The sequence below is a fragment of the Prionailurus viverrinus genome, chromosome A3 (assembly GCF_022837055.1).
Source record: "Prionailurus viverrinus isolate Anna chromosome A3, UM_Priviv_1.0, whole genome shotgun sequence".
NCBI lineage: Eukaryota > Metazoa > Chordata > Mammalia > Carnivora > Felidae > Prionailurus > Prionailurus viverrinus.
The window spans coordinates 129,521,130-129,535,021 of record NC_062563.1 but is presented as its reverse complement, the minus strand read 5'-3'; the positions used below and the strand labels follow the sequence as shown (position 1 = coordinate 129,535,021).

General features: G+C 40.5%; 1 protein-coding gene across 3 annotated transcripts in view; it reads right to left on the bottom strand.

Moving 5' to 3' along the window:
* The window catches only part of NBAS (NBAS subunit of NRZ tethering complex), a 339,328-nt gene that overhangs the window by 185,233 nt on the left and 140,203 nt on the right, over positions 1–13,892 (bottom strand). For all 3 annotated transcript variants that reach the window (XM_047852270.1, XM_047852271.1, XM_047852272.1), the window contains exons 25-26: positions 12,480–12,653; positions 2,519–2,652 (exon numbers count right to left, since the gene is read on the bottom strand). In XM_047852270.1, coding sequence (XP_047708226.1) covers positions 2,519–2,652; positions 12,480–12,653 — 308 coding nt within the window. The remainder of the gene's footprint in view (positions 1–2,518; positions 2,653–12,479; positions 12,654–13,892) is intronic.

Below are 13,892 nucleotides of genomic sequence, written 5' to 3'. Positions count from 1 at the left end.
ACACACAACAATTAATTCACATCAAAGCAAGAGAAAAGACAAGTCCAAGACGGAGGCTTCAAAAGGAAGACGGGGGAGAGAAGACAAGAAAAAGGGAAGGAACTGAGATATCTTTGTAAAGAAGAGTTTTACGTTCCGTCGGAAGACTGAAGGAGATAAATGGGCACAAAGCAAACAACAAAAAAGGAAATGATCCAATTCAGGGACAACAAAACGCTGCAAAAAAAGGAAATATAATCATACCCAGCTCTGTAGAAACAACATTTACTAACACAGTGATGAAACTACGGCCTTAACCACACTGACAGAACAGTAGGACAAGCAGGTATGGGGAGAGGTAGACCTCCATGAAAGGAAGTCGAGAATCATGTAGCACTGCGGCAGCAGCATGAGCCTACTGTTTTAGAGGAGGCAGGCAAAGACCAGAAGAAAACCGTTATCTACACAAGTGTTCCTGTTAGAAGACAGGTGTTCAAGCATGACGAAGGGGGGCAGCAATCAACTGTTTATCGATCACAAGTCTTTCGATTCCTTCACTTTCATGATGTGCATACATTGCTTTATAGTTAAAATTTAGGAGATGATGATGTCCGTTTGGACTCTTGATTTTAGATCGGCACCTCCCACCCCCACTCATTTGTTTCTCTCCATGACGCGGGCTTTTCAAAGTGAGAAGACCAGTTGACTTGCAGAGTGCCTCACCCTCCATATGTATCTGTTTCCTTCATGTGTTCTTGGACTTGCTCCCCTATCCCCTGATTTACTGTAAAGCAGAAGTTCAGCTCAAGGACTGTAGATTCAGAGTGAACAATTTTACTCGTAATGCATCTCTGCAGGAGGCACAGAACACCAGGCTGACCGTGATACCACACGTGGTAGCTTGATTAAAGATGGTGGCAGTAAGGGGCGCCTGGGTGGCGCAGTCGGTTAAGCGTCCGACTTCAGCCAGGTCACGATCTCGCGGTCCGTGAGTTCGAGCCCCATGTCAGGCTCTGGGCTGATGGCTCAGAGCCTGGAGCCTGTTTCCGATTCTGTGTCTCCCTCTCTCTCTGCCCCTCCCCCGTTCATGCTCTGTCTCTCTCTGTCCCAAAAATAAATAAACGTTGAAAAAAAAAAAAAATTAAAAAATAAATAAATAAATAAAAAATAAAGATGGTGGCAGTCAGACTTGTACTTTATAAAGCTAAATCTCCCCTTTGAAATAACAAAAGAAATATATTAAAAATATGCTGAGCTAATACTTTGGTATCACGCAAATATCTTTTACCCATCAATCTTTCACCTGACCGCAGTCCCGTTAATGACTGCATGAAACCATTATTTCACACTGGGATGCAAAATTGGTGATTTCTATCATTCATTTCACAAAAAATAAAAATCTCCTTAAAGGAAAAGAGAGAGGGAGCAGCATTAGTCGCAACAGTCAAGACATGGAAACAACCTAAGTGTCCGTCAACAGATGTATAAATCAAGAAAAAGTGCTATTTACATGTACACAGTGGAATACTATTCAGCCACACAAGAGAAGGAAATCCTGCCATTTATGACAACATGGATGGGATTTAAGGGCATTATACTAAGAGAAATAAGTCAAAGACAGACAAATACTGTAAGACAGTCTCACTTATATGTGGAATCTAAAAACCACCACCACCTCCTCATAGAAAAAAATCAGATTTGTGGTTACGGGGGATGGGAGTGGGTAGAGTGGGAACCGAATAAAGGTGGTCAAAATGTATAAAACTTCCAGGTGTAGAGAAGTACGTACAGGGGACATAATGTGCTAAGATGGTTATGAAGCAACATGTTCCAGTCAAGGAACAATCTGGGCAAACAACTGAAACCAACCAAAACACTGCTGTATGCTATATTCAGAAGAGTAAAAGATCTCATCACAAGGTAGAAAACTTACTTATTTATGTATGTATGTGTGTATGTATGTAACTGTAGAAGATGAGGGATGTTAACCAAACAGACTTGTCGCTTTACAATGTATGGATATCCAGCCATTACGTTAAACACTTCAAACTTACATGGTGCTGTATATTAATTACAGCTCAATAAAACTGAGAGAAAAATAAAGTAAAATAAAATTATTTATATTCATCCATGATTACTTAACATGCTTATTGTAGGCAAGGGCCCAGAACAAATAATTCATAGATTACCCCAAGCCCATAAATGTGAAAAAAGCTTCATGAAAAACACAACTGGAAACAGAGATATCACTGTCTATGCACTTAAAATTAAGTATTTTTCATCGTGGTGGTGGTATTTTTGTTTGTTTTTTAATGGATAATTTATCCAAGTTGACAAAATTACAGTGACTGCTCATACACTGTTGGAAAAACAAAAGTTTATCTCTAGGCTACAGGTTTGCAGATGATTTCATTTTCTTCTGTACATGTTTTTATATTCCCCAAATTCTCTCTAATGAACACTCAGGGAAACAACATTTTCGTTTCAGCTGTTAGGACAAAAAAGACGACAATAAGACTGGCACACTGTGGATTCTCACCCGTATCCTCTTTGTGGAAGACATTCTAATATGTCATAACAAAGGGACAGCTGGTCATTTCGTTCACAGTTGTAGATACACTCTAGAGCGACTGCCATCAGTTGGTCCTGATCAGGAATAATTTTTTGCTGCAGCTACAGAGAAAATAAAGCATGCTGTAGTAAGAGTCAGATTTATAGTCCGTTTTTCCCTAGCCCAGTACAACTGTCAATAGAATATTAAACAGTGCAATTAATCACCTGCAAAAACAAATCTTGATTTTTCTTTAGCTTACAGACTTTTGGGGTCTTTAATAATTCTGAATGAAATCACATTTTAATTACAGAATCAGCTAGAAAAGATAATTTGTACCCATAATCTTTGCATCTGCTGAAAACAGATTCTTCAATTTATGACCCATTCAAGATAAAGTGGATAGAAGAAACACAGTGAATTAAAAAGGCACTTCATTAAAAACATTTCTAACCCTAAAGCCAAATTTTATGTGTTTCAATTACAAAAATATATAAAATTCCTTAACTAATATTCAGAGATGTTTGAACCTACTATTTTTCAGTACGCATTATATATTAGTCATGTAACTAAATAGCACTGACAGTCTATTCAAAAGAAGTCACACTGTAACGCAGTAATATTCAAATCACAGAGCACACTCTGGTGCAGAAAGAATGGCTACTTTGGGTCACTGTCTTCTATAGGATACACCCTTTCCATCGCAAATCAGACTCCCATTCTGGAGTATTTTCTAGGATATAAAAATACTGTATTTGTGCCTTGTTTTTCTCATCTATACAAATGGATATTAACAACTCTCCATAATGTCACAGTTGTGAGGACTAAATAAATTAATACGTGAAGAACGCTGACATGATTACCACCAAAGAAATGAAAATAGAAAGAGGAAACTATATTCTTAGAGCCCTATTCAATGACAAAGTAAGTTTAGAGCCCTCAATGACAAAATAATTTCCATAATAAAGACCTAGTGGGGTTCAGCATTTTAGCAGAAATTCACAAAACAGATAAGAAAGTGATGGAGAGAAGCTACCAAAGGCATCTATCGTCTCGCTGGAAAAATCACATGGATGGACGGAAGAAGAAACATTCAAGGTTATGAGGAAAGTAGTTTTCTGAGGTAGTATGGTTACAGGAGTTCTACAGATTTCTTCAAGGTGTTAAGAGAAAAACATCCCATTAACTTGACATCGACACGTGCCAGTTATCCAAGGTTGCAAAGTGACAGACTGGTTAAAGAGACAAACAGGGCACAGTAAAAGTCATTATTGTTTAATTAAAATCGCTAACTTTTCCTGATTTCTTACTGTGTGCCAGGTACTATTTCTATGTGCTTCACATGCATGAATTCTCAATTCCTCAAACCACCCTGTAAGGTTAATACTAGTTCTATTTCGATTCTACATAAAGGGGAAACTGAGGCCCCAAGAGGCCCTATAACTTGCTCACGGCACAAAGCTGGCTGTGGTCAGGCCAGGAGTCAAATGCAGGCAACTGGCTGCAAGACCAGGGCTAAGGATACCTGCTCTCACAGCCCCACAGCCTGCAGGAACAGGCCCGCGGGAACATTTCACAGTAAGAATGGGAGAGACTGACAAAAACTACAGTATTCAACAACGCAACTCCTACAGGAAAATGAAAAAAAACAAACCAGTTTGAATGAAAAGGAATAAATGGAAAACCAACTGCAGCAGAAGCCAAACTCTTTGATGTCTCCCTGGATTCCCCTGCTTCCTTTCCTGCCCTCCCTGCGACACTGAAGAATCACTTGGAAGTTAAAGGTTCTAAAGTCCATACTTGATCATATGTGTTCAAAATCTCCTGCTGAAAACCCTTTTGCAGTCCTACGATGTGAAAGGTAAAAAATGAACTTTCTGCCTTCCACTCAAGTCCTTCGTGCCTGGTGCCAGCTCACTGTTCTGGTCCTACAAACCTCTATGCAAATTTTAGTTCACTCAAATTCAATTACTTGCCTTCATCTAAACATGCTATTAGTCTGATTATGTCTCCTTGTCGTAGTGTACTTCTCGAAAACTCAGTCTTGCCCTATCTACGACCTCCCTAATAATCCAGTTGTATCTCTGCCTGGCTTGAACTTCAATTGGACTTGGCCAGATTCTTACAGCCTCTTACATATGCTCAATAAATGTTAATCCAAAGACTCTATCCTCATTCTACTCTGATACATAAATTATTTTTTCCTCTTTATATTCCTATGGCAGCTTTTTGTTTGCTTCCCGTGCCATTCAGTATATCTTTCCTAATGCAATCTATTAGCACATAAATTGTAATGATCACCATTTTAAGGCACTTACCATTCGTGCTCTGTTCATCTACCTACAAGATGTCTAGCTTCATGAAGTGTATAACACACTTCCTCTTATTTCCATCAAGCCTGCCCTAATATCTCAGTAGTGACTATTAAACCATCATTTGCCCCACCTCGAGCTAACAAAAAAGAGCCCCTTTAAAACTTTCTAGGAAGTCAGTGAGTCTTCCCCACCATGAGTAGCAGATTATTCTCCATGCTACACAGCAAGGTAAAGTGTAGGAAGATTATAATTTTGTTTTAAAGAACAGTCTTGGGTGGCTCAGTTGGTTAAGCGTCCGATTTCACCTCAGGTCATGATCTCACGGTTCATGGGTTTGAGCCATGCATTTGAACCTGCTTCAGATTCTGTATCTCCCTCTCTCTCTGCTCCTCCCTCGTTTGTGCTCTGTCTCTCTCTCTCTCTCTCTCTCTCTCTCTCTCTCTCTCTCTCTCAAAAATAAACAAACATTAAATGAATGAATAAATGGATGAATGAATAAATGAATTATAAATAAATAAATAAATAAATAAATATCTTTAAATTATGCGCTACAGGCAAGTAGATGAAGAGCAGATGATAAGACAGGATATCTGGAAAACCCCAGAGAATGAAGCAATACAAGAAACTAGTAAAGGGGCAGAATACAAAATTAACATACAAAATGAATAGCTTTCATATATAAAACCAACAAACAGAGGAAGTGAAGGTAGGGAAAACTTGATTTATAATAGAAAAAGAGAAAACTAAAGGCTTAGGAATAAATTTAACAAAAAATGTGCACAAGCTACATGAAGAACATTTTTAATACACCTGAAAGACAGTAAAAAAAAGACAGAATAGAATGATACCCTCTTTTTTTTTTAATATGAAATTTACTGTCAAATTGGTTTCCATACAACACCCAGTGCTCATCCCAACAGGTGCCCTCCTCAATTCCCATCACCCACTTTCCCCTCCCTCTCACCCCCCATCAACCCTCAGATTGTTCTCAGTTTTTAAGAGTCTCTTATGGTTTGCCTCCCTCCCTCTCTGTAACTTTTTTTTTCCTCCTTCCACTCCCCCATGGTCTTCTGTTAAGTTTCTCAGGATCCACATAGGAGTGAAAACATATGGTATCTGTCTTTCTCTGTAGGACTTATTTCACTTAGCATAACATTCTCCAGTTCCATCCACGTTGCTACAAAAGGCCATACTTTATTCTTTCTCATTGCCACGTAGCATTCCATTGTGTATATAAACCACAACTTCTTTATCCATTCATCAGTTGATGACCATTTAGGCTCTTTCAATAATTTGGCTACCGTTGAAAGTGCTGCTATAAACATTGGGGTACAAGTGCCCCTATGCATCAGCACTCCTGTATCCCTTGGGTAAATCCCTAGCAGTGCTATTACTGGGTCATAGGATAGGTCTATTTTTAATTTTTTGAGAAACCTCCAAAACCTCCACTATTTTCCAAAGGCACCCGTTCGCAACCCCACCAACAGTGCAAGAGGGATACCCCCTCTTTTTGAATAGGATGACTGGATGTTACAGAGATACTGGTCTCTTGCTCTCTCTGCCCCTCCCCAGCTCATGCTCGTGCATGTGCATGAAATTAATTAACTGAACCTTAAAACTTCAATAAATAAATAAATATTAGTCTTGCTAGGCTAATTTACAAATTTAATATAATCACAGTAAATATAAGCTATTTTATGGAATCAAACAAGTTGTACTACAGTTCAGATGAAGAAACAAACTTTTATAAGAATAGCTTAAAAAAAAAAAAAAAAAACCTAGGGAGAAAAACTATAAAGGAACACCACCCTTACCAGACTTTAAAAGCACACTATAAAATCTCTATAATTAAACAGTTGGTCCCAGTGTACAGACAAACCAGTAACAATATAAAAACTCTAGGGGAGCCTGAGTGGCTCAGTCAGTTGAGCATCCGACTCTGGCTCAGGTCATGATCTCACAAGTTTATGAGTTCAAGCCAGGCTCTGTTATGAGTTCAAGTCAGGCTCTGTGCTGACAGCTTGGAGCCTGGAGCCTGCTTTGGATTCTGTGTCTCCCTCTCTCTCTGCCCCTCCCCCGCTCACACTCAGTCTCTCTCAAAACTAAATAAACTTGCAAAAAAATTTTTTTAAGTCTAGAATTAGAACTAAATGGAAATCTGATATAAGACAAAGGTGGCATCTCAAATCACTCTAGAAAAGACCAAATTTGTAATAAATGGTGCTGGGACAACTAGGTAGCCATCTGAGGAAAGAAATTAGACCTCATGTCACCACACAAAAAAATGAACTCCAAGTAGATTATGGATCCACACAGAAAAATAAAATCATACAAGTACTGAAAGAAAATGAGTGGATTCTTCTTTGACCTTGGAGGAAAAGGCTTGCTCACCATGACTCCTAATACAGAGGCAGTAAAAAACTGCTCAATTTGTCTACACATAGAGATAAAAATTCTGGCTGACATAACCCACCAGAGACAGAGTCAAAAGATAATCTACCAACTGAAAGAAATGTACACAATCCATACCATTAAAAAGGGGGGTAATTATGCCAATGTAATTGAATTTCTACAAAAACAAAGCACAAAGGAACAAAAATCCAAATGAAAAACGGGGAGAAGACAGGAATGGACAAGTCACCAAAAAAGAGATAATCCCCTCAAATACATGAGGACATTTCAAATTCACTCATAATTAAATGCAAATTAAAACACCCCTGAAATACCACTTTCCACTTCCCACATTAGTAAACATGTTAAACTATGGCAATGAATTCTGTCCACAAAACTGTAGAGTGACAAGCATGGTCTTATACCGCTGGTAGGAATGTCAACTGGACCAACCATCCCCCGTCCCCACCGCCCCGAAGGAAACTCTGGCAATGCCAACACAACACTTGCCTGTAGGCTCAGGATGCCCATCGTAGGAACACACCTTGGAGGCATACCAAAGACACAAAACCGGGGCACCCGGGTGGCTCCATCAGTTAAGCGTCCGACTTCGGCTCAGGTCGTGATCTCACAGTTCATGGGTTCGAGCCCCACATCGGGCTCTGTACTAACAGCTCAGAGCCTGGAGCCTGCTTCGGATTCTGTGTCTCCCTTTCTCTCTGGCCCTCCCCTACTCATGCTCTGTCTCTCTCTCTCAAAAACAAATAAACATGGGGTGCCTAGGCGACTCAGTCGGTTAAGCGTCTGACTTCAGCTCAGGTCATGATCTTGTGGTTCATGAGTTCAAGCCCCATGTCGGGCTCTGTACTGACAGCTCAGAGCCTGGAGCCTGCTTTGGATTCTGTGTGTCTCTCTCTCCCACTCACGCTCGCACTCTCTCTCTCTCTCTCTCAAAAATAAACATTAAAGAAAAATTTTTTTAATAAATAAATAAAATAAACATCAAAGACACAAAACCACATGGGAACAAGTTATTCACTATAGCATCGTTTGTAATTACAAAATACTAGAAATAACAGAAAGCTGGGGAGACTGAATAAATGAATTTTTAATTTTATTATTTTAATTTATATAGCCTCACATGGCTAGAGGTTACCATACTTAACTGCATGGTAGAGTATAAATTTTTCAGTTCCCTAAGGAGTATGGGCCAAAAGCAGGCAAGCAGGAAATCGAAGACAAGAGTTTAAAGTGTTAAGTAGACTTTCCCATTTATGCCACTGCTGGGATACAGGGCCTACGTCAGCACCCAAAGCTTCCAAACTCAGGCCTCTGGAGGACTGCACCATAGAAATACAGGATAGCTGGAAAGAGGAAAGTCCTTCTGAACCTTGAAACAGTTTGATTCCCCATCAGATGAAAGTGACCTTCATCACTAAGAGAACGACAGGAGGAACAGAAAAACAGGAGTGGGAATTATTTGCAGCATATAGCATGTGGATTTCCACCAGAATCACTGGATAAATTGTCAAGTGCACATTCCAGATCCCTACCCCCCAAATTCTCATTATATCTGGGTTGGGCCTAGAAAACTGTTATTTTTTTTAATGTTTATTTATTTTTGAGAGAGAGAGAGACAGAGAGACAGAGAGACAGAGAGACAGAGAGAGAGAGACAGAGAACAAGTTGGGTAGGGGCAGAGAGAGAAGAAGACACAGGATCCGAAGCAGGCTCCAGGCTCCAAGCTGTCAGCACAGAGCCTGACGTGGAGCTCGAATCCACAAACTGTGAGATCATGACCTGAGCCGAAGTTGGTTGCTTAATCGATTGAGCCACCCAGGTGCCCCCACACTTTTTGTTTTAAAGTCTTGGGCACCTGGGTGGCTCAGTCAGTTAAACGTCCAACTCTTGATCTGCTCAGAGTTTGTGAGTTCGAGCCCCAGTGTTAGGATCTGCGATGACAGTGCAGAACCTGCTTGGGATTCTCTCTTCCCTCTCCCTCTGTCCCTCCCCTGCTCACACTGGCTTGCTCACTGGCGCTCTCTCTCTCTCTCTCTCTCTCACTCTCTCAAAATAAATAACAATCAAAAAAATTTAAGTTCATAGTTCCCATACACAGATGCATTTTTAAAATGCTAGTACAGCAGACAGAGAACATGTGAAGGCAGAACATTTTATTCCCAAATCCTCTTCATCCAGACTTGCCCAAGTTCCTTCATAAGTTCTGCTTTCCAAAGGGCCATTCAAGCAAAGAACAGCAGCTTAAAATCACAGAGGAGTGCTTAAAATCAGGATGTTATACAAAAGAAGAAGAGTTTGTAGCATACACTACAGTTAAAAGGGCAAGTATGTATCTGTATTATTGTCCCCAAATATGCACTCCCTTCTTCCCTGCCTTATTAACATCAGGCTTGGCCACAGACTTCCTCTAGCCTGTGAAATGTGACCAGATGTCACGTGACATACGTTGAGCTGAGTTTTAAGAGTTGCTGTGCGGTTCTACTTTGTTCTTTTTCTCTGTGCCACAGCTCGGCAGAGGGGGCCTGCTCTTTTAGCCACGTCCCAGAGCGAACAAGACATGGAACACAAGAGAAGCCCAGCCACAGCCTGTATGACACTTGCAAGTGATGAATGTCTGTTCTAACCTACTCATTTGTTAATGCAGTGTAACTTAGTCCAAGTGGTCTGATACAGAAATCACTGCTCCCGTGATATTACTGTAAATACTCTGCGCCTAACACATGGCAGATCTTTTTGGAAAGGGCCAAGTAAAATAAAATAAAAACAATGCTCCAAGCACAATCCTCATAAGCAAACAAATGGAATCAAGTGACCTAAAGCATCATAATGAAACCCAGTTTCAGTCCCTCGTTCATCATCTGCCCTCACAAAATTTACTGAGCACCTGCTCTCTACAAGGCACTGACACTCTGGCAACACACAGATGCAGGGGACATAGAGAACACACACAGGAAACAAGGGTGGGAGAGACAAACATGAGTGTTTTAATAAAAATAAATAAACACCAATTATGAGAGTGTGGCATGGGTTATTACAGAGGCAGGGACAAGACCTGTCATAGCACAGGTAAGTCACAGGTGTCCCAGCAGAGGGAATCTTAGACAGCAGGATCTTGAAGGGCAGGTAGATGTCTGCAAAGGGAAGGGAAGAGAAGTTGACCATCCCTAACAAAGGAGACCGGCTATTAAGACATAAAGAGGCATGAAAGACAGAACAAGGTGAAGACAGGGTGAGTAGTTCAGTGTGAGTGAACTAGCACATTCCTTCACAGAGGGAAACGAGGCTCAAGAGGCAGACTAGAAACAGACCACAAAGAACCCGCTAGAGAGCCTAACGTTTACCCTGTGGACATTGGTAAGCCACTGGAGGCTTCCCATAGATCATGATCCATGAACATGAGCAAAGTTCTGTTGTGGAAAGATAATATTGTTAGAAAGATAGAGGTTGGATCAGAAAGGAAGAGCCCAGCAACCCCATTGTTCTCTGCTTTGATGTTTACATATTTCAACAAAAGCAAATGACCGTATGTTTTATTCAAAAGGCACATGCTAAATTGCCAAGTAAAAACAACAAAAAGCTGATGACATACAAAGGATTTACAAGACTCTGTAAGGAAGAAGTATCACAAACAAGATTACTAGAAAGAATTTAAAGTCACTTCCTTCTTCCTCATAAAACATTCATTTTCAATCCATCCTGCTTCTCACATTGTGTTCTGCGGTCTTAAGCAACCCACCCTTGGCTAACAGTAAACCACCCCAAATTCAAAACCAGAATACTAAACGGGAGCTGCTTATGAGAAGATAGAAAATTTTAGAACACCAAAGAATAGATATATTTCTGACAAACGACCCTTTCAGAAACCAAAAAATATGTAAGGTTAGCTAAGCAACATTTTCCTTTTTTATCTGGATTATAGGGCTTAAGACCATACACTTCAGAAGACTTCAGACTGCAATAAAGGTTAGCTCAAGGAAGTGCACTCAATTCGAATTCTGGATTGGAAGAAGGCTTCAATGGCCTCTGGCGTGAACCCCAATCCAACCCTTTGACTCTCACTACAAAGTCAGGGTGTTCGAGTGGCCATGCCACCCCGCTTGAGCCACTGCCAACAGAAAGGGAGCCAGTATCTCTTAAAACAACATATTTGATTTATGGCTAAATTAAGAGGTTATTTACTTTGCTAAAGTATACTGTACTTAACAAAATGACTTATTGCCAGTGAATGTGAACAACGACTTGAATTCTACAGCAGTACAGAGCTTTAAACACAGCTGACCCTTGAACTGTGTGTCCACTTATATGCCAATTGTTTATAAATACGGGACAGGACTGTAAATGTATCTTCTCATCCTTATGATTTTCTTAATGACGTTTTCTTTTCTCCAGCTTACTTTATTATGAAGATACAGTACAGAATACATCTAACATTCAAAACGTGTTAACCGGCTATTTATGTTATTGGTAAGGTCAACAGTAGGCTACTGATAGTTGGAAGTTTTGGGAGAGTCAAAATTATAAATGGATTTTCACCTGCATGGGGGGGTGGGGGTTGGTGCTCCTAAATGCTGTGTTGTTTGAGAGCCAATATATAGTAGTCTTAAGCAAATACAAGAGATATTAAGAAAAATCAGAGTTCCTTATGACATCCTAAAGATTTTCATAAGTATTTTGAAGGTCCTAAAGGGTCCGAATCTTTTCTTCTTCTCCTGGCGTTAGGGTAAAGCACACTGGTTAAGAAAACAGCTGTGAAATTAGAATACCTATGTGTGAACCCAGGATCTACTCCTAACCTTGTGACCCTGGACAACTGCCTAACCACACTAGATCACAATTTTCTTTCCCTCCAGTATTAATAAAAAATATCTACATCATAGGATTGCTATAAGGATTAAATGGGTTAACACTTGTAGAGTGCCTATCTATAGTAAGAATTCAGTATCTATCAACTATTAGTTTTTTTGGTATTGATATATATCTATATATATAATCAATATAATAGAAAGTCAACAAACTTATGAGTAAATAAATCAAAGTACATATAAACTTCCAAAAAATTCGTGGACTGAATTGTTGAAACATTTTTAAGGAATAATATGACAACCATTTTCTTGTCTGTTTCAAGTGAAGTTACTTGCAAAGCCTATTATAACAAACTGACAAATAAGACATAATTATGCAGAGGAAGAAGTGCAGAGATTTTTGTTAGAGTTTCTACTTACATCTGGTTTGGAGTGCTGAAATATCTTCAGGGGAAATTTTAAGTCCCCTTTAGCTAAAGTTACTAAATATTCTTTTAATAGCTCATTAGCCACACCAGGAGACTGTTTCTCACAACGATGAAGGAAGGGAACCATCCACTGGTAGGCACTTGTCACATACTTGTCCTCAGAACACTGAAAATACAATGAACCAAAACAAACACACATTAAATACCTATCATACCAGACAACAAGTTCAAGAGACTGACGTTAAAGAGTTGAAGGCCAACACTTCCTAAAACAGACGCTCTGGTTCACCTCTCCCAGGCAGCCTGAGAGGTAGCAGAATGGCCTTCTGCCTGGGGCTTGTACAGTGGACAGCACTTGGGGCCCTCTCTTCGGGACCAGGGCCACTCTGGGTCCCTCACAGCCTATGCCCAGCTCTGGAAGACAAAAATGTTACTACTACTGCTCCAACATGAGGTCTCCCAGAGTAAAGAGAGGTTCTACCTACAAAAGTGTGTGTGTGTGCGTGTAAAAGATGTCTCGAGAGATGGAGAGAGAACAAGCGAGCCCAGAGATGGGAAGAATAAAACAGAAAAAAGCAAAGAGACAGAGGAGCATAAAAAAAGCTCTAGAAGGGGGGCAGCTGGGGCTCAGTTGGTTGAGCATCTGACTCTTGGTTTCAGCTCAGCTCAAGATCTCACAGTTCATGGGTTCAAGCCCCATGTCGGGCTCTGCACTGACAGTGAGGAGCCTGCTTGGGATTCTCTCTCTCCCTCTCTCTCTGCCCCTCCCCACACTCTCTTTAGCTCTCTCCCAAAATAAATAAACTTAAAACAAAACAAAAACCTCTAGAAGACAACTACTTCAGAATAGTCTCTGAATCCCAGAGTCTCTCCCTTCCTTTTCCTTTTCCTGTTTTGTTTTTCCCCTTTACATCCACCTTCACAAAACTCCAAATGACACACATAATTTTACTCATTCTCCCTGACATTATACAATTCCTTCTTTTAATTACCCCAGGAGATACACCTAAATCCCCTAAGAGGAGTCTTACATGTAACACAAATCAATTCTCACTGGCTGGATAATCGGTGGGGGAAAAAAACTAGTAAGCAAAATGGAAGGCAGGGCCAGAGGGAGAGAGAAAAGGCTGACTGGTAAGAGGGAGAAAGAGGACAAGAGAGAAAAAGGAAGGAAGACGAAAAAGAAAGTACATGAGAAAAAAAGAGAAGAGTCAGAGAGAAAGGAGAGCACGTGGGGCAGCGCAGGGACAAGGATTCCATGCCTTCCCGGGCCGCTTAGAACCAGTCTGGCCTGTGACAGCTGGCCCCCCACAGCCCCACCGTTCTGGTCTCAAAGGTGCCTCTCTATTCAGTGGGTTCATGAGAAACCAGGTTCTAACGTTGGGGGGTGTTTCCTCCCCAGGGT